General features: G+C 43.3%; 2 protein-coding genes and 1 long non-coding RNA gene across 7 annotated transcripts; 2 read left to right on the top strand and 1 right to left on the bottom strand.

The window, feature by feature from the left end:
• Positions 1 to 5,541: 5,541 nt before the first annotated feature.
• Positions 5,542 to 7,971, top strand: LOC147966652 (protein FAR1-RELATED SEQUENCE 5-like). Its single transcript, XM_087530905.1, has 3 exons — positions 5,542 to 6,574; positions 7,085 to 7,188; positions 7,324 to 7,971. Exons 1-3 carry the CDS (start codon positions 5,542 to 5,544, stop codon positions 7,969 to 7,971), a joined length of 1,785 nt encoding a protein of 594 aa, XP_087387031.1.
• Positions 7,972 to 11,861: 3,890 nt separating this feature from the next.
• LOC147966651 (uncharacterized) lies at positions 11,862 to 14,094 on the bottom strand. The gene is made up of 7 exons (XM_087530904.1): positions 14,074 to 14,094; positions 13,734 to 13,987; positions 13,548 to 13,604; positions 13,250 to 13,306; positions 12,674 to 13,020; positions 12,475 to 12,582; positions 11,862 to 12,322 (listed from the first exon to the last, which is right to left on the bottom strand). Exons 1-7 carry the CDS (start codon positions 14,092 to 14,094, stop codon positions 11,862 to 11,864), a joined length of 1,305 nt encoding a protein of 434 aa, XP_087387030.1.
• A 2,716-nt stretch (positions 14,095 to 16,810) lies between these two features.
• Positions 16,811 to 20,805, top strand: LOC125515424 (uncharacterized). Of its 5 annotated transcripts, XR_015609019.1 has the most exons (4): positions 16,848 to 17,399; positions 17,888 to 19,325; positions 20,080 to 20,135; positions 20,528 to 20,805. It is a non-coding gene; the product is annotated as an uncharacterized LOC125515424 (long non-coding RNA). The 5 variants fall into 5 exon arrangements; XR_007286988.2 differs by having other exon boundaries at positions 16,845 to 17,399; positions 17,888 to 20,374; XR_015609018.1 differs by having other exon boundaries at positions 16,846 to 17,399; positions 17,888 to 20,135.

Here is a 20,805-nt window from a genome sequence, read left to right as displayed (position 1 = left end):
AGGGGGCATGGCGAGTCGTGGGGCCCCTCCGCATGATGATGGGCTAGAATATGAATTTCTGTTGCCTCTCGGAAGCATCCCGAAACACGGCGTCTTCATACATGTACACTGAGGTTTAAGCAGTTGTTGATTTGTAATCATCATGGTACTTCGACGATTCCCGATGACAAGTCCTTTGGTAGCCTTCTCGGATGTCACACCCATAGCTGGTGTATAACGGGAAACCCAACATTTTAAAACCCAACTAAACCCTCCTTTTGTTCCTCTTTGGTTCGCTTTGTTTTGTTGGGTGTTTCTAGCTTTTGTGCTTCCCCAACGTCTTTTGGAGCCAATGAAGAGGTACTTCTCGGCGTTGCCGATGACAACCCGACGTCGAGTCTCTACACCAACCAACAACACAGGCATCGGGGGCAATCCCGTACGCCTGTGGACGTCGATGATATCCCAACGTCGATCTGCTAATGCCGACAGCATCCTGGCAACCAATCATATGCACCAACATGAACAATGGGTGTAGGAAAGAGGCACCCGGGCTCATAAGGGTGGTGCCAATGTCACTCCGGTACCCTGTCTCCAACAACAATGTAGCTTGGGGGCAATATCATCCCTCGATCATCCATAAGGCCGATGGTGTCCCGGCATACCCCCTGGTGAAACACCATTCATGGTGAAATAGAGTTGTCGATGGTCTGCCGACGCCTCACCTACATCGTCATATGAAGATCACGGGAGCAGTGTAATGCGCCAGTGCGGCCAGCATGAATCTGTGAAACCCTCCGATCCAGTCGGCTAGCACCGCAACAGCTAGGCGGTCGCGACGAGCTCGGTAAATGCTATTTTGTTTTCAGGACCAGGCATGTTGTTTCGCCACAAAATGAAGACGAAGTAGGGCTGTCTCGGTGGCTGGCATCGTCTGTTGGACGGTCCCAACGAGCTCCCTGAAGAATGCGAGTGCGGACGAACATACATGCACTACTACATCGCTACATGGAGATCAAACAATCTTTTCTGCAGATGGTGCAGACGCCATCTGCAACACGTTGTCTTCGCTACGAGAAGTCTCCCACCTCGGCGGCAACGGTGTGCTGTGATGCATCAAGCACTACGACAAGCAACAAAGCCCTAGGGTCTACCATCGTTATCACGGTTACAATGCAGCACCCTGATCTTCATTTTATTTTCCTCTTTCCTTTTCCTTTTTCTTTTCCACAGATGCCGATGACGCAGTGGAGCTAGCCCAGAGTGTATAGGGTAGCAGGACGCGTCCAAGCCTCAAGTGTTGAAGCGTTCGTCGAAGTGGCGCTGGTCGCTGGGGCAGGAAAACCCGATGGATCAGGCTGCACACATATGATGCACCAAAGCAAAAAAAAAAATCACCAAATTAAGCCCGATCTGCTCCGCGCTCGAACTTTATTTGGTGAGGGGGCATTTGTTTGATGGGTTTTTGGCACTACTATATAATCAGGAAGTTTTTCTATTAGTTTTGAAGAAATTTCCCAGTACAGGTTATGCATGTCTGCTTTTGATAATTGCATGTGCACCTGCATGTATATACACTATACACAGTGACTAGTAACTGCCTCACGTACTGATGCATGCATCCACACGTTTATTTATTTATTTATCTCATGCATGTTATGACCTGCACTAGTCACGTATTGATCATGTACGAATTTAAGCTAACCCTGCAGACACCCTGCAGACAACTCGCTGCAGTTCACATCTCCGTAGACGCCGCGGCCAGGTCGTACATAGACCCAGGCCCGACGTGCACGTCATGTATTTTGCCCATGGGCTACGGTGGCATCAGATCAACTTGAGCGAGGGTCAAAGCTCAATGTTTATCCGCTCAAACGGCCCATGATATGCGGGATGGCATGCAAGGGCGGGGAGGCACGCACAGAGACCACGCACCTACGCCGCAAGGCTGCCGCCCATTACACGCATATACACCACGCCGCAAGGCTTATTCATCCTCTGATCTCTAGACGCACGTCCGGAGAGAAGACACCCACTAGCAGCACACCCATCCATCATACGTCTACGCGGGCACGCAGCCGGCAGAAGACCAGATCGCATCAACAGGTCAATGCAGCCGGGCGAGAACACCAGCGCCAGCGACATGGACACCAAGCTCACGTTCCCGAAGGGTGAGATTTTGATCTAATACATCTATTTTCTTCTGTCTCCTCTCTAGCATGCATGCGCTACGCGGAAAATATGTGCCGGTCACCGGAGATGACCCTCGTGTGATCCCATCGCCGCCGCCGGAGATGACGGCTCCGAAATAGCAAACTGCACCGACACCGCCGGAGATCGTCTATGCCAAGCCTTTTATTTTCAGGTGTCATGTTCTTAGCTGGAGATGACTCAAGAGTTGCCGGAGCTCGCCAACTACGCGGCTCAACCGCTAGCCCCGGCGCTCTACCATGGCGGCCTTCATGGCGCTCGGCGAATAGCCCACGGTGTACAGGTCGCGACGCACCGATTGCGACGAACAGGACCACTGTGAACAGGTTCACGGCAAAGGATACACAGGAGTACAGGTTTTGCATCACGTTCTTGGAGGAGACGGCATGGCGGAACCGGAGCTCGCTGACGACGCAGCCCGAGTCTCGCTTTTCCCTTCATGACGCATAGATTGCGATGAACAAGGCCACGGTGGATAGGTTTTGTGTCACACTCTTGGAGGGGACGGTGCGGCGGAACCGGAGCTCGCCGACAACGCAGCCCTCGCCTTTCCCATCACGACGTACAGATCCTTGGTGGAACCAATATCCACAACGACGGGTCTAAGACCGGTTCTTCCTTTAGGAGGCCCGCGTCCCCGACGAACAGGTCAATGGCGTACAGATCCATCACTGAACCAAAGATTGCAACGACGCTGTCCAAGACCGGTCCCTCCTTCGAGAGGCGCACCCACTATGGCGGACAGGTCCTTAGTGTACAGGTCCATGGCATCGCCGGCGCACAGGTCACTCTTTCGCGTAGTACCAGCCCAAGGCGACGCGGCCTTTGCGACACCATTTTCCACGGCCCTGTGAGGCGGCGCCTTTGCCTTGGCAGACCGCCAAATACTTGGCGTCTAGCCAAGATGAGGCGCCAACCACCCCGGCCACGCCAATGTGAGCGTGTGTCCGTTAGTTTTTACATTGACGCCGGTCTCCCCAAACCGTTACTCCCGCAAGGCGTAGCCTCTTGAACACCCCGATGAAGCAACAGGTCATCAAGAAGTCTGAGCCGACCGTGACCAATGCTACCCCAACACCAACTACTCCAACGCCGCCAAGACCGACGAGGCACGACGGCCAGGGCAGGCGCGGCCACCGCTAAGGCCACGCCACTTGCGGCGCGTGTACCGACGAGGACACGGGCTCTGCCGCTGCCCACACACACATCACCATCATCATGCATGGAGGACGAGAAGCGAAGACAACGAAGACGACCACACAGCTTAATCGGAGGTATCTCGCGAAGCAACCCGCGGGAGTAATTAACCGGGAGCCTTCCGAGGCCCCCGGAACCAGGAGACCGCAATCGCCACAGTCATGCAGGCCACGCTAGTAGGCCACGGAGCGCATATGTAAAGGGATCTTGTAATTTTGTTTCTCCAGTGAGAGATTAATAAAGTGCATGTTTCCCTCTGTTTATTTGTGTACTTAGTACACTGGCACGCCCGCAATTTTTTATTTCCCCTGGCGCGTAGAGAGATAATAACACGATAACCATCGTTGTTTGTTATTATTTTTCGTGTCAAACACCCACTTCGGCAGCGCCACCCACGACCCAGCCTTCTCTCGCGAGGCCCACCATGCGCAACGCATTGAGGCCCAAGACTGTTAACACAGCCCCTTTGGCCCACCTCCCCCCTCATGCACATGACTTACCACCCCAAAACCTAGTTTCTTACCTCCATCGCAAGAAACATCCACCTGCCCCGATCAGTTCTCTCCTCTCTCCCCGAAGCGCCTCCATCGCCGGCGACCTCCGCGAAAAACATCACCAAAACACAAAGGATTTGAGGGAGGGCCCCTGTTTACCACAACAACATCACAGGGGTTACATCAGTTCGTCTCAATTTCGTCATAATCAGGCAAAAAAGAAAGGAGGTAAGTGATTCAACCTCTATACACCTGCTGCATTTGCATTTCATACCAATAAAATCAAATTCCTCGGTTGTAATTTGAGTTACCACTCAAATTCAGTCAGGTTACCAACAAAAAGATTGACTAAATTTTCCTCTTTTATAACCAAAAAGTTGGTTAAATTGGTCCATGTTCCTACCTACAGATTACATCATTGAATTACCTCATCATTAAGTTACCAACATAAACACATATAGGTTATCATCATCAATCTGTCAAGCTATCTTTTTTGGAGCATGTTAGAAATACATGTATGAATTTTCTCATTAAAATTGACATACCATCTCGAATGAATATAGATTACCAGAATGTGTGCATTGAGTAATCAGCATCCTTTAAGATTTATTCAACATAAAAAAGATCCTTTTCTTCCTTTTTATATTGAACAAACCCATGTCAGAACAAGTTATCATGCTAATTCATTACAAATTACCAGGAAAAGTCAGAACCAAAGGTGCTAAAAACACTACAACAATACCATGTGTTGATTTACATTGTTGCCACCAGACTTTTTTGATAAGAAATGATGTTTATGAAATGAGGTTGATAGAAACTATTGCTGTCATACTCCCATATGCTGGTTACTGCCAAAACGATACCTGTTATAAAAAAGAAGTAATGAGTGCAGTAAAAGGAAAAAAATATAGTTGTTGTGAAAAAATAATCAAAATTGCTTGTAAGTGTGGAAAATTAATGGATGCAATCATATGTGCTAGCAGGTGCTGCAACACAAGAAAATGGCGCATGACAACGGGGATAATGTGGATATCATTATGAGTGGTGTGGGGACAAACCAACAGTGTGAATATGCACACACGGCAAGCTTTGGTTCTGCCAAAACAGATGAAGGTAAAACATTTACCATGCCACCACATTTTTGTACACAAACTTGTTACCATCGTACTTGAATTGCAACTACCACCCTATGTTATTTACAACTATCACATTCACCATGAAAACAGTTCATCAATCACGTAGCTTGATGCGCACAGGTTACCATGAATTTAGGTACAATTACCACACTTACTGCATACGAATTATCATGCAATCTGTATTGCAATTGGAATTACATGCTTTCACTTTACAGCTACAAAAAACATCTTAATGCATGCAAACTTTACCAAGCAACTGGAGTACAAGATACCACTAGTTTTGGCGTGCAGAAAATATAACACAAATTAACAACTTTCAATCACATTACAGGTGCTACATGTAGAATCACCCGGTGGTTCGAGAGACAAGCAAAGAACCGACTACTAGCAGCATAGGGGGGAGAGAAAGCTTCTTTGATCATTCAGTCAGCGAGCCGGCGAGTCCAGAAACAGGAGGAGAGAATACTGAACAGGGAGACAAAAATACCGAGGCATACTCCACACCGAAACCTCCTGATGAAACGATGAAGTTTGATACTTTTAAGGAAGCTTATGAACACTACAGGCAATATGCACTGAGACATGGGTTTGGAATGAGACTAGAATACAGAAAAACAATTAAAGACAATACTGTAAGCAGAGTCCTCTTGGTTTGTGGGAAATACGGCAAGCCAAAAACAAACAAGGAGGAGATAGAGGATGTGCAGGACCCAAAAGGCATCGTGAAGAAGAGGAAAAGAGGGAAGGTTGTGAGGTCGGGATGTCCGGCCCACCTTTACATCACCCACACGGATGCGTGGTGGAGAGTCCAACGCTTCAACGACGACCACAACCACCCTCTAATAAGAAAGCCGTCCTTGACAAAGTTCCTATCAACACATAGGAACATTCCAAAAGATGAGCAGGACTTCTTGAAGATATTGCACGGATGCAACATAGAGACAGCAAGACAGATGCAACTAATGCAATGGTTCTACGGGAATCCTAAAGATGTACCATACACAACAAAGGACATCGCAAACCAGCGAGCTAAATTCCGGATGGAGTACTGCAATGCTGATGTGGGGAGCACAATCTCGTACTTCCAAGATATGAAGGCACAAGATCCAGATTTCTATTGGAGAATAAAGGTTGATGATGAGGACAGAGTGGAAAATTTATTCTGGATAGATGGTGCGTCGCGCAGGGCATATGCTAGATACAATGATGTCATCTCATTTGACACAACATACATGACAAACATGTACAAAATGCCATGTGCGCCCTTCATTGGCATTAATAACCATGGGCAGTCAATCCAATTTGGTTGTGGGTTTGTTCGAAACGAACTATCTGATAACTTTGTGTGGCTGTTTAATGCATTCTTGCACGCAATGGGTGGAATTGCGCCAAAGAACATAATAACAGATCAAGATTTTGCAATGAGGAGTGCTATTGATGAGGTGTTCATCAGGATAGTACACAGGAATTGCCGCTGGCATATAATGAAAAAAGCACAAGAGAAGCTTGGGAAGCTGATGGCTGACAATGAGCCACTAAACAATGCATTCAAGGATTGTTGACAACAGCCTGGCTGGTATTTTACTTCCCACCCCTCACTAACTTAAAACACAGAAAAATGGGCACATAGAAAATGGGTTTAGATGCATGATAACAACAGTTACCATCTAACAAGGTGACAAGTTACCAGAGGATTATAACAAAATTACCTACATTAATTGCTTTCTGTACTACCCCTATCATGTTCATGTTTGATGTACACATTTCAGTTGTTCACCCCACTACTTACAACAAAAACTTTTCAATCACCAGCTAGTGCTGATTGATATGAGTATCTTTTTGTTGCTAGTTAAAAATGATGCTTCTACTACACACACAGAGTGGTAATCGCTTTGGAAAAAACTTATCCTGTGTGCAAAGTACTTACGATGATGATTGAACTAAAGTAACCAGGTGTGTGTGACAAAATTATCAACAACAGTGGTGTTCCTAGTTACCAAATATGTTTGAACCAATGTTACCATCCTTCAAATACTTGATGTTACCATGTTTATGTTATGAATGCAGTTGAGGAGTTTGAACACAAGTGGTGGGTGATGATGGAAGCGTATGGCCAGACCGACAACGAGCATTTCCAATGGTTGTGGGAGAACAGGAAGTGTTGGGTCCCGGTATACTATATGCATGATTTTTTCCCATTCTTGCAGATCACGGCAAGAAGCGAGGGTTTTAACTCTGTGCTCAAGAAGTATGTCAACCCAAACAACTCACTGGTCGAATTCGCACAACAATACACTGCGATACAGGATAAGGTGATGGCTAGCGTGTCAAAAGAGCAGTTGGAAACAGTGTACAAAGAAACCGAAATGTACTCGATGAACCCGCTGGAGATGCAGGTGCGGGGGCTGTACACACATAACTTGTTTTGCAAGTTCCAGGTGGAGATGAAGGTGAAATCAGCATACAGATGCGATGCATTGGATGATGGTACTTTCAAGGTCAGCTCAGTGCGGGGGATAATACCAAAATATGGAGACAGGGACTACCATGTGCAAGCAAACATGGTTGAAGAGACATACTCATGTAGTTGTTGCAAGTTTGGTCGTGATGGTCTACTGTGCGCGCACGTACTACGAGTTATGGACCAAATTGGGGTATACGAGATACCTGAAAAGTACATCCTAAAGAGGTGGACCTGGGATCCAGAGGAGGATCTTATTCAACCTGATTTCGAACAGCCAACAGTTAAGAAGTCGATGCCAGAGGAGGGGAAAAGCGTCATGCAATACACGTCAATTCTTAAAGAATTTAAGGCATCGGCCAAAGACGCTTTCCTAACAGATGACGGGACCAGATTGGCAAGAAAACACCTGTATAATTTCAAGGAGGAGCTTGAAACCCTGAAGAACAATCAACTTAAAAAAGTAAGAAAGGAAAAGGAAGAAGCAAAATGATCGTTTCAAGGACAGCCAGATCCCTGTTCGATACCTGTGGGGCGGATGAATGAAGACAACACCGTCACACAGCACCAAAATGGCCCCCATGCAAGACATCCAGAGAAACCAGCCACACAGCAAACAAGTGCCACTAATTTGCAGCGACAGGAGAACCCCGCCACACAACAAGAAAGTGTTACTAATGTGCAGCGAGAGGGTAACCCTGCCACACAGTAAGAAAGTGTGTGTGTGACGATACATGCTAGCAAAAACAATCATGCTTTTGTCATCCAGCCCCCACATCCTGATGCAGCTCGGTCCTCAAACACAAAGTTGATACTAGACCCTCCCAAGACTACAACAAAGGGGCGGCTAAAGTAAAAAAGAAAGCAGTCGGGTTTTGAGATTGCAAAACCCAAGCCAAAAAGGAAATGTGGTGTGTGCGGGAGTATGGAACATGACAAACGCACATGCAAATCTCCCCTAGCAAGATAAAAATGAAGAAGGTGCTATTAAAAGGAAAGATGGTGGCTACAATTTTTTCATGGACCATAATGTGCAAGCTACAAGCCCCAATAACATTCCAGTTATCAGCATTGTATCATGGATTTATAATTGCTTTGTAATGCAAAAAGTGTATATCTATAATTTAAGCAAGCTATCAGTACCCTATTATGCCAGTTACCAGCAATGTATGATGAAATTGACATGGATTTGTAAATCCAATATTTTTATATCTACATTTTTTGAAGGCTACCAGCACTGCATTGTATTACTTATGAACAAAAAATTAGGCCTGCTTGCACTTCTAAAAATTTCTTATTAACAAAATATAATCACAGTAGTGAATTTATCATATAGTCAGTGACTTCGGACTGTGTATACTATAATAAAACAGCATGTCAACACTTTGCTCCGTGGCATTGTCGATGACAGATTCATATAAAAAAGTTATCAACACATTTTGGTAGAAGTTATCACACAGTAGTAAAAAAATATCACCTCATCACCCTTTGCTCCATGGCATTGTCGATGACAGATTCATATAAAAAAGTTATCAACACATTTTGGTAGAAGTTATCACACAGTAGTAAAAAAATATCACCTCATCACCCTTTGCTCCATGGCATTGTCGATGACAGATTCATATAAAAAAGTTATCAACACATTTTGGTAGAAGTTATCACACAGTAGTAAAAAAAAATCACCTCATCACCCTTTGCTCCATGGCATTGTCGATGACAGATTCATATAAAAAAGTTATCAACACATTTTGGTAGAAGTTATCACACAGTAGTAAAAAAATATCACCTCATCACCCGCTGCCGAACAGATGATAACGCCACTGTTTGCATTTGTTTTGATAATGATCTAACCACCTAAATGTCATAATTTTCCGGAGAGCTGGAATTTGTTCATGAGTTAAGGCTGGAACATTTTTGCCATCCCACACCTCAAGGTATGTGCAGGCAAAAAATCCGCAATCAATGCTGAAACATTTGTGATGAAAAAAACAACACAAAATCAGTTTAATTGGAGTTTGCGACCAGGTCAATAAACAGGGATGAGAAACATATAGTGGGGTGTTAAAAAGAGAGTGAATAATCCACAACTAACCCATTATCCTATTTGAACACATCAATGTACACAAGTTCATAGTCCTGAATCTGCTTATGCGAGTCCTTGTAATTTATCAACCAAGCCTTCTTTATAGCATTCATGTATCTTGTCACATGCTCGAGAAGAGAAGGACTATCTTGTTCACGCAATGAATCTAGAACTTCAAACCGCTTCGCCCTAAGATTTAGTGACAACACATACCAATGCCCGTCATCCGGACCGAGGCCCAACTTTTGCAAAGCAAGGAATAACAGCTGCAAAAAATTAAAAGGCAGTAAGCATAGAAGGAGTTGGAAAAGAAACAAAATTACCAAGATAACAAATGGTCATGAAATTCACATGGGAGGCAACTAGAAAAATAAATTATCAGGGAAGAAAGGTCAAAGTTGCCAATGTGCATGAAAGAGGTTATCATGACATGAAGAACAAAACAATATCCCCAGATAACAGTAAGTTACATGATATTAACAGGAAGTTACCAAGACACTAACTGTAAAGTTACCAGATACAGCAAATATAACATACCTGATCCTGGTGACTAAGAATGTAAGACTTGTCCCGTCGAAAATACTTCAATACACACTTGGATTTGAAGTCTCCTATCGACAGATACACAGATAGCAGCCAAGGGAAGATGAGCCTGTTTGGCGTTTCCTTATACTGGAGAATGCGAATATGTAACTCGGCAATGCTGGTTAATAGTTGCCCAACTCCCTTCACACAATTGGCAAGCTCACCGAGGGTGACCCACCTACCATCAATGTCGATAACCCTAACACTACAAAAAACAAAAAAGATTTAAAAAATACATTTCAAAAAATGGCACACAAGTAATGATTTATGTTAAAAAATGAGAAAAAAGGATGGAAACATACTCTTTAATCTTAGAGTTAGAATCAGTAGTATGCTTGATAACTTCATTGTAAACATACTCTTCCTCCTCGCTCGGTGTGAGGGTGGCAAAAGGCGGGAGCAGGTATTTGGACGGGTGGGTGACCCTAACTTTCCGAATAAAGGATTTAGGGGTTGAACTGCGTACTAAATGCTATGTGCGAGGTGGTAACTCTGGTGTAACAAATGTTGGACTTTGAGGGTTGTCTGGTAAAAACAGAAAAAACATAAATAAGCTGTATAATGTAACAAGCACATGACTAAAACAAAAAGTCAAAAAATACAATGAAAAACATGAGTTATCAGCAGATGGGGCAAGGAATTATCAAGTGATGGGTCAAAGCTTATCAACTGCCACATGTTTTGATTATCAAGTGGTGGTCCATAGTTGAAAAACAAAGAAAGGGGTTTGTGCAAGGGTTGCAATGTTCATGGAGCAGAAAAAAATCACCTATTTGAACATTAGATTTCCCTTTTAATGCTGGATTGTCATGCTCAAATTCTTCCCACCACATGAGAACCTCATCATCGTCAATCTCAACATCATACACTTGCACACAACCAGCTTCCGGTGTTACTTAAATAAAAAAGAGCGATGAGGACATGAACAGTAGTGATAAACAAGATAAATTGTTGCAAAAAAACAAGTATTGAAAATTGAGACAAGATACACAAAGTTATCAGGAACACAATATAGAAGGTACCAGGTAATTTCAATGTGGATTACCAGCACACATGTATGGGCCTTTTAAGGAACAAATTAGATATCACTAGTGCACAACGAGGAACAACTGTGATATCAACAAATCATCATAACATGTAAAAAGAAGACCAAAAAGAATTGTATAGCCCATAATTGGTAAAGAATGCATATGTGACTGGAGTTATGGTGTCAATGGTTCGTAAATTATCAGGATTTGAACATTGGAGTTACCAAGATAGTGTCATATAGACTTATCAGAATAAGAGTACACACCTGCTACTACCAGTGCAGTATTGTTTTGTAAGCATGAAAATCAATTAAGGAAAATAAATAGGCAATGATAGGAGATGTACGTATCACGCGCCTACTAAAAGTCAGTAGCGGATAACATCGGCTTTCGAAACTGACAAAGTTACCAGGGGGGAACGAGGATGGGGTTATCGTCTATGCTAGCATCGTACAAAAAATTGTAGCGGGCACAACAGAATTATATATTCCAGGTACTGAAAGCACAGGTGTTCAATTACATCACACAAAAGCATAAAAGTAGTATTACATTCATCCATACACACGGAATGATAGCAAGTTCCAAACACATAAATAAAAAGAGCACACCAAGGCACAAACAATACGATGTACGCTGACATATCTCAATCCATCACTCTCGCTGCATAAAAGCGAAGACACAAGGTCTTCACTTACCAGAGTTGGGTGGCGGAGCCCAAGCAACCAGTTGCACCTTGGTAACTTTCACCACTGCCTTGCCCTTCGAGCCAGCATCAACAGGAGATGCGAGCCCTAGAACAGCGACAGGGCCAGTAGCTGGTGCTGCAGGTGGTACTTGAGCCGATGGCGCCGCCGCAGGTGCTTCTGGTGCTGCAGGTGGTACTTGAGCAGATGGCGCCGCCGCATGTGCTTCTGGTGCTGCAGATGGTACTTGAACAGATGGCACCGCTGCCGATGCTTGTGGTGCTGCAGGTGGTACTTGAGCCAATGCTGGTGCAGCTTGAGCCGTTGGAGTTGCTTCAGTAGATGGTGGCACTTGTGGACTCGCACCAAAGATGGCATCAAGCCCAATAGAGCAGCTGGGTGGCGTAAAATTACCATCGTATTCTCCAGCTCCAGGGGTGCTCGACTCCAACGTAGGGTCAGCTACTGCTTCAAACACCACAAGTAACACACAAATAAGGAAAAATGCATCAGGAAAACATGTAGAGGACATTGTATTTGTTAGTGCCAGAACATTAACTTGACTTATCAAGGATTAAACAGACAAGTTATCAACATAAGAAAGTTAAGTTACCAACCTGTGCCAACAGGATTATGGGCATCATTCTCTTGACCTCCAGCTGTAGCCGTATCAATAGGCATATTGACTGGGGTACCTCCCACAACTTTCTCAGTGTCACGAACGGCTACAGCGGAAAAAGATTCAACACATCATCAACATAAAACATCATAAAATACAAGAAACAAAAAAACAAAGGCGATGACTAACAGAAATACCTTCACCTCCATCATGCACTATATTTGGGACGACTTCATTTTCACATTCAACAGCCACAGCCACGCTGGCGATATCTTCAACAACAGTAGTAACAGTTGCCGCTGCGGCAAGCTGAAAAACAGCATCATCAGAAACACCAGCCGATGTCGCCGCAACAGCATCAGATGTGCCCTTGCTAGATGCTGCTGCTTTTTCAGACGGAGATGTCGCCATGGGTGATTCATCAAGATGGATAACTTCTGTTGTCTCCGATGACATTGTCTGCGACAATGTTGCCCTTAGTCGTGGAGAGGATCTGGTCTTGGCGAATTTCACCTTTCTCACAGCAGTTTTATCTTTTGAACGACTGAAAAAATGGGTACACAAGGGTAGTAGTGAGATTACACATGTTGTCAAACCTAAGTTACCACATGTTTCAAACAAAAAAAGATGTCACATACTTCATGTATAAGTAGCATCCAGGGAAAAAATTATAGAGTTATCAAGGACTATAAATATAAAGTTATCAAATGATATGAACAAAAAAACCAGCAATTAGTTTTGAATAACTGCAAACTAGAAAGGTATGTGAACACCTTTTTCCTGATACACTTGGTGAACCCTTTGCAGCAGCAACTTGTTTCATAGGTGCATTGAATGAAAAAATAACCAAATGTTACAAGCACATAAAACTATAAAGATTAGTAACTCTAAATTATCAGGGGGCAAAGTTGAGTTATCAATGTTCATCAAAATAAGTTATCAGACAACAATAACGAAATAACCATCTTGCTGGTATGTGTAAAACAAAAATATAGTTTCAATGCACATGAGAACAGTATAGAAAATCAGAAAAGAACTACTGAACATAAACGAAAGTAAGAATGTGAATACCTTTTCACTGGTTCAATCCCTGAATCCTTAGCAGCAACAGATTGTTTGCCGGGTGCCCTGCAAAGGAAAAAAAGCAAGTTAATTACCAGCATGAAATTACCCAAACTACCTTACTCAAACAACTGTATTTACCATGTTGTTTCAGGCACATAATTGATAAAAAAGACCATGGAAATAATCATTCACCTGCGTGGGGCCTCCTTCCGCACGGTGGATAGTGGGACGGATACACCGGTTCCCTTTTCAGCCACAGGTATACCAAGCTCCTGGACCACAACTTTCTTCACATCTAAATGAATCTCAGATGCTGACAGTGCAATTGGTGAAGACGGCCTTTGCGATGGGCTGGGAGGCACAACTGGTGAAGTTGGACGGGGGGGTGATGGCACAGTTGGTGAAGCTGAACGGGAGGGTGATGGCAGCCTCAGTTTCTTGTGCCTCTGATAAGCCAAATTTTACACAAGCTGAGTACCACACCGCTTGACAGAAGATTCAGTGGCCGCCTCAGCTTGCGTATCTGTCAGACCTTGCTGGCTAAGCCCTCCATCACCTGATTCGACGGATGTTGCATGAGATGTGCCAGTGAGTATGATCTAAGACTCATTGAGGTTATCATCGACAGGGCAGACAGGCGTGTCTTCAACATCTGGTCCTGTGCCATCATGAGCTTTGACAGTTGCACCATCTAGATGTGTGGTGTCATCATCAGCTGGACCGCTGCCCGTATCTACATCCACGGTACCACTTCCCGAAGCAACAAAAGGATCTTTACTGCGACGATGAACAACTCGATAGTCCATATCATCATCATCATCATCATCGGAGTCAGCGTCAGAATCAGAATCATTGCCTCCGTGATACTCGTCATCACTGTCAGAATCTTCAGCAACATTCTTTCCAGGGCTTTCTGGCCGCCTGCCTTGCGATGAGCGCGTAGTCCTTGACGTCGTACGGGCGGCAGAAGAGAGAACGTTCAATCCAGCGTCTAGCTGACGGGATGCATCTGAATGGCCCTCATCATCTAAAGCGGTGAATGATTGCACAAGATTTCCTATGATGCCAGCCATGGCGGACGTGAACCGAGCAACTATTTGAGTTGATTTGGCAAATTTCTGTTCAGCATAAAAATACAAAAAATAAATAAATAGAAATAACTAGTAAGTTATTACCAAAATGCAACAAAAGTTATCGTGAGTTAATAAAAAAGCACACACAAAAGAACAATACCAAAAACAAATGTGTGGTGTCGTTGCAGTAAACAAATGAATGTATTCATGATTTAGCAAAAATTCAGTCACCATGAAAATGAAGATCAATATATGAGAAAGCTAAAACAGCACAGTTAGATATCAGCAAAAAAAATTAAAGTTATCTAAGAATCATCACAAGAAATGCAACCAAAGTTATCATGATATCAAGTTATCACAGGAATGCAACAAAGTTATCAAGGCATTACACTAAGAATTATCACATGGTTGCATCATAATTATTATCCTTTATAGAGGATATGACACATTGGAAACAAACAAATTAGTAAAGAGTGTCAAGTTGGCATCAAAAGAGGGTCACCACATTTAGTGCAACAAATAAGTTATCAGCCAATGAAAGAACATAAAATAGCAGAAAAAAAATCAAGAAACTAGGTTACATGCTCACCTCCTGACTGCAGCTTGGGGCAGTATGAACACACATAAACTTGTCAAAACCTTCCAGACCACCAAACAGACAGAAATTCATGCCAAACTCAGGCTTTAACTGGAAAAAAATGTAGCGACATGTCAGATAAGTAACAACAAAAAACAATGAAAAGAAAATGCAGTTGCAAAGTAGTGTGTGAACTGAAAAACATAGATATAGATTACCGGTAGTTTCCCGAAAGAAACTTTGTCAGCCTGAGCATCCTTGTTGAGGACAAGAGTTACCAGCTTCTTTGTCCATACATTGATGGGAAAAGGACCATCAGGCAATACGATGCCAAGTCCAGAAAGATAATCACATGAATGTACAGTAGCTGACAAGAAAAATACAAGCGTCATGGTAAACACAAAAAAAATCAGACACAATATGACAAAGAAATGACAAATGACAAAAGAGAAGGTAAGAGGAAAGCATCGTCACTTACATTGTAGAAGAGAAGGCACCCCTGGTAGGCTTGCGTTTCAGCAGCGCCTTGTGTAGTTCATCAGCAATACATTTGGACCAATTGAGGTTTTTAATACCATCGATGTCCCGCTGCAAGTTAAAAAACAAAAAGAAACTGAAGTTCACCGAATGCACCATAAAAAAATATGAAAGTTACCACACTGACACATAGTAAAGTTATCAGGCACACAAGAAAGAAAATGACATGATTACAAAAAAACTTACCAGCACAGCATACCATCGGGGGCTAACTTTGTTGGAGGTGGTCGGGGCAATGACTGTATTCCCCGCAAGCAAAAGCCACATACGCTTGAAAGTATCATCAGAATTTTCAGAACCCTTTATGAGATCAACGAGATCAGTCATTTTAGGGGCATATCCAAGCTCGCCAAACAACTCAAACCCTAACTCAATATCAGCTTCAGTAGGGAGGTTGTAAGGGACATCCTTCCCTCCACGCGGCACGCCCATAACACGATGCACATATTCCTCATTGACCGGAAGCCTGCCTCGGCCTGGTACGACCACCTCACGCGAATTGGGTTCGTAGAGATCAGCAAGCCACACACTGAGATTGTTGAATAGATGGCCACACTGGATATTCCGAAGGCTAGCACTACAAGAAACCTGTTAATCTGTGACGGATTCCTGGTGACGTTCTGGAAATCCGTCATGGAAACCGTCACCGACCAGCTATATGTGTTTGGGCCCAAAAACGGTAGCCCCTTAATGACGGATGTGGTGGTACCGTCACGAAAACCGTCACAGATAGACCAATCGGGCCTGGCCGGGCCTAGCTTTCCCCCCTTTTATACACCATCCAGATGTTCACGAATTGCTCCTGCTAATGTGGCATAGTCATATGAGTTACATTGTAATTTGAATTTTCAATAATGTAAAAAAACAAGTATCCTAATGAAATTAGATGGTTAGAAACAGAATGAATATACTTATGTAGCATACAAACACGTGGGGCCAACATGAATCAGGTCTACTACCAGGCACCAAGGGCAAAGACACCAAAGATGAAACGGGCTGAAGCAAAGCGCGCGGAGGAAAAATAATTCAAGTCGTGTACGCGACAAAGTCCGAAACAGGAAGCGTGCGGCAAAGTCGTCGACGCGGGGAGTTAAAAAATTTCGGAGCCAACCCATTTAACACCATAGCCCACCAGCCCGAGAGGTCACAACCTCGCGCCTCTCTCCCCACGACCACGGAAACCTAATCCATCTCCACCCACAGCCGCCGGCTCCTCCCCCTCTCTGTTCCCGATTCAGATCCATGCCCAGCCTCCGTCCCCGCGCGGCTGCCACCCCCTCGATCTCCCGCGCCGCCGTCCCAACCATCTCCCGCTCCACCTCCGTCTCTCACCCTCTATCGCTCCTTCACCGCCCCCACCCTCTTCCCCTGTGCAGCCTACTCAGATCCGAGATGGGGGCACACGCGGCCGTAGCATCGCTCCCGCCTCCGCATCAAGGTCAGTCCCCTGCTCGTGGTCATGGGCGCGGTGGTCATGAGGAAGGTGGTTGAGGTCGGCGAGATGAACGTTGTCGCCTACCCGCTGGCCAGGACCAAGGACGGCTGCCCCGGCGCTCCGTCTTCTTCACAATCTCGCGCTGGGAAAGGAGGGCGTGGCCACTGTTTTCTTCGGCACTCCTTGGCCTTTTTCGCATCGCCACTGGTGACCTTGTCGGACCACTTGCTGTGAAGGTGAGAACCCTTTTCACTCGCCATTAGTTGAAGAATTATCTATTTAGGATGTCAGGATAGTGCTTTGCAGTGAAGTAACTTTTGTGGCTGGGAATAATTGTTTTGGAAAGATACCAAGATGATGTATTATGTTCCATATTTTGCATAAACGTTGATGTGACTGATTTTTTTAATGTAGAGATTTATATTTACATCTTTTCTTCATCAACATGTATGTGTAACAAATATATGTGGGGTGCTTACATAGTTTCTGAGGTCGTGATGTGTTTATGTGTGTCAATTTGTTTACAGATATACATCATTGAGATGGATAAAAGTATGATGTAGAGTATATATGAAACTGAAAAGATGGGATGCTTAAAGCTGGAATAAATTGTGGAGGGAATCCTATGCAGGAGTAACTATAGTGGATACTTCTACTAAATCAGAAGATTTATTTGTTTTCTCCATGGAATAGTTTGACTAAAGTTCTAATTATTATTCTGTAGGTGGAGGAGATAGCTGAAGTCGAGGGTGTTGTTGATGACATAAAAGGTGTTGATAAAATAGAGCCTTGTGAAGAACAGAGGATACAATATAGAAACGTCAGTCGAAACTACTTCTGTAGTACAAAATAATTAGCTAGCACTACAAACTATGCACCCTTCTTTGTCCTGATGTTCCTATCCTTGAAGGATGTTGCCTCACACATGACAGTAGCTGCACGGCCTATGAATGATGTTCCCTCCCCAACAACGCCTTTGTGAGCATGCTCGTTGTTGGCGCTGTCATGGCAGAATCGTGCAAGCATCGGCCATGCAGCTGTCGTGTGTATAGCAGTGCTGATCCTTAAATATCTTTGTTGTGCTTTTTGCATCGTCTTAGTGTGTGTGCGCTTGTTTCCATTTTTTACTTAATTTATTGCTTGCTGCAACACCTAGTTCCTCCTAGTTTGATAGAGTTGTTTGTTTTGTTCACGGTGGATGCATGATATGTAAAATCTCAAATGGTATTTTTATAGTTACATGTCTATTTTGACAAAATGCTGATTGCTAACATTTACTCTCGTACCAATTACTTTCTACCATTCCTGATTATTCTCTACTGCTCTGTACCTTATATGAGAAAACACCACCCACTCTGTACTCTACCAATCAGTTTTCTAGTTTGCTTGGAAGAAAATAACCATTACTTGAAAACCAGCTATGAGATAGACTAGATCATTTAAGCTTGGTTGATACATAAAATTCGGTTCATGTGCTGGGACAAGTGTACATTTTTTTGTTCAGTGAAGAGTGTTTGTGCTATTGGTGGTGACCTCCTCTGCCGTGCGCTGGCAGTGGCCGACTTGCACTGCGACCCTGGCCATTGAGCTGAACCTGATCCTGGTCCATGGTTAGTTAGGGTGTTGGTGCTGTTTGGGCTCGATTAGCTCGATTCGATGTTGTTTTAGGCTTGAGAAAAGTTGTTCTCTTGTTGAAATGAGAGAGATAAGGTAGGTGCTGCAGCTGTTGGCAATCGTGTATATGCAATTGTAGGCAACCAGAGAATATGTGTTGCATTTGCATGTCCTCATGTTTAAAATTTGTGTCTGGAAGTTATTACTGGATCTACTATCCCAATAATTTTTTATTTCCTAAATTTCATGGTAAATCTGGAAGTTGCATTGCATATATGTGTATTACGCCATACTAGTAAACTTCTAAAAGCAAGTGGAGCTGAACCTTTATAATGCACTCTGCATTCTGCAGATTATGCCATACTTATTTGCATGTCATGCTATATGAACAGGCACTGTGGTTGTGATTGTTATGCTGGGAACGATGTTCCTCATGGTCCCAGTAATGCTGCTAGTATGGAAGAGGCAGTGGATCCTTGTTGTCACATTCCTTGAGCTCTTGTTGATGGAGGATAAATGGAAATAAGTGATCATCTAGTGGAGACACAGTAAGTTACAACCTCTTTGCTCTTCCTGTTCGTAATAAGAAGGAATTCTTACTCTAGTGTCCCATTTACTTGTAGCTTTTAAATTTTTGATACACAATATATATGATGCTTCCATGCTTTTCAAGTTTTTTGCAATATTGTTTTTCTCTATATTGCACCCAGAACTGAATGTTTGATTGGATCAGGCAGGTAACATTGTGAGTAGGCCTTCTGGCCTGTTTACTTTTTGATTGGACCAGGCGTTCATGTAAACATGATAGCTCCAACTCTTGTTTCAAGAGTGAGTAGTACGCTGAAACTGCATTTTAGTAAATAGGTGTTACTTCTCAAATCTAAGAAATTTAAAACCAATCCTCATTGCTGACCAGCGGTGTATATACAATAATGGTATATGAAGATGAACTTGGCAAAAACTCAGCTTTTACCTTCGAAATATATGTACAGAATTTCCAGATCTAATTTGAAATGTCAATTAGGAAATGCTGAGCATTATCTTTGACCTTTCAAACCAAAAACCTACTGTATGGACAAACACAAATCATACTACTGTCCTTTGTTTAGAAATGCTGAGCATTATTTTGTTAGTGGGTTTATATGGCCTCAACTTCTGCTACTATAGTACGTGAGTTTTGTGATGTGTGTTTGTTAGTCATTTGACTTTCATTCGGCACACTTCTCTCTGGTGACTGCTTCCTCTCTGAATCTTTAACCCTAAATTTTCTCTGAATTTCTTCTGTATCTTGTACACTGCAAGATAACAAGTAGAGACAAACTGCAGGGTACCAAGTAGAGACAAACCGCTGCACTGTGGTATGTAGCCTTCTATCAAGATCTGATTCAGTTTAGATTTCCCCCCTAGGTCTTGGAGATATGATTTCTGTTACTATATTAATATGTCAACATGTTCTATTTAGAGTTTTCTCCCTAGGCATTTCATTTTCTATCCTTGTTGTCTCCTGCAGACCGGTGAATATGTATTCCAGAAATAAGTTCAATCTGAATCTAAGAAGAAAATTACATTGTTACATTGTGGCAGTCCTAATACAGAGGTTTAAACCTGTTTATTTGTGTACTATGCACATGTATTAGTCAGTCAATTTATTGTTGTTTTATACTGGATACTTTGTTTTTTTCATCTGTAGGCATTTCTCCTACTACATATTCATATCTACAAATGTCTAATGTGGTTGTGAATATGCTAGGTATGTTGCTGTCCATCAGAATCTGCCATGCCATATAGTTGCCATCAGGAGGGTCGACGACAAGAACACGAGTGACAACCTTTGTAGTTATATGTTTTGTCGATGTAAATTGGATTGTACCGGTTCCTAATCCTATGGATGGTTGCATATTGAGTGATTTTGTCAATATATGGTGTATATTATCATTTCATGGAGGATATTATAAACTGCTAGGTTCTACATACCTATAGATGGTTGCATATTGAGTGATTTGTGTAACATATGGTACTTCGGAAATA

The sequence above is a fragment of the Triticum urartu genome, chromosome 6A, assembly GCF_056163025.1.
Source record: "Triticum urartu cultivar PI428250 chromosome 6A, HENAU_Tu73, whole genome shotgun sequence".
NCBI lineage: Eukaryota > Viridiplantae > Streptophyta > Magnoliopsida > Poales > Poaceae > Triticum > Triticum urartu.
The sequence above is the reverse complement of the archived record's forward strand: the minus strand, read 5'-3'. Positions and strand labels throughout refer to the sequence as shown.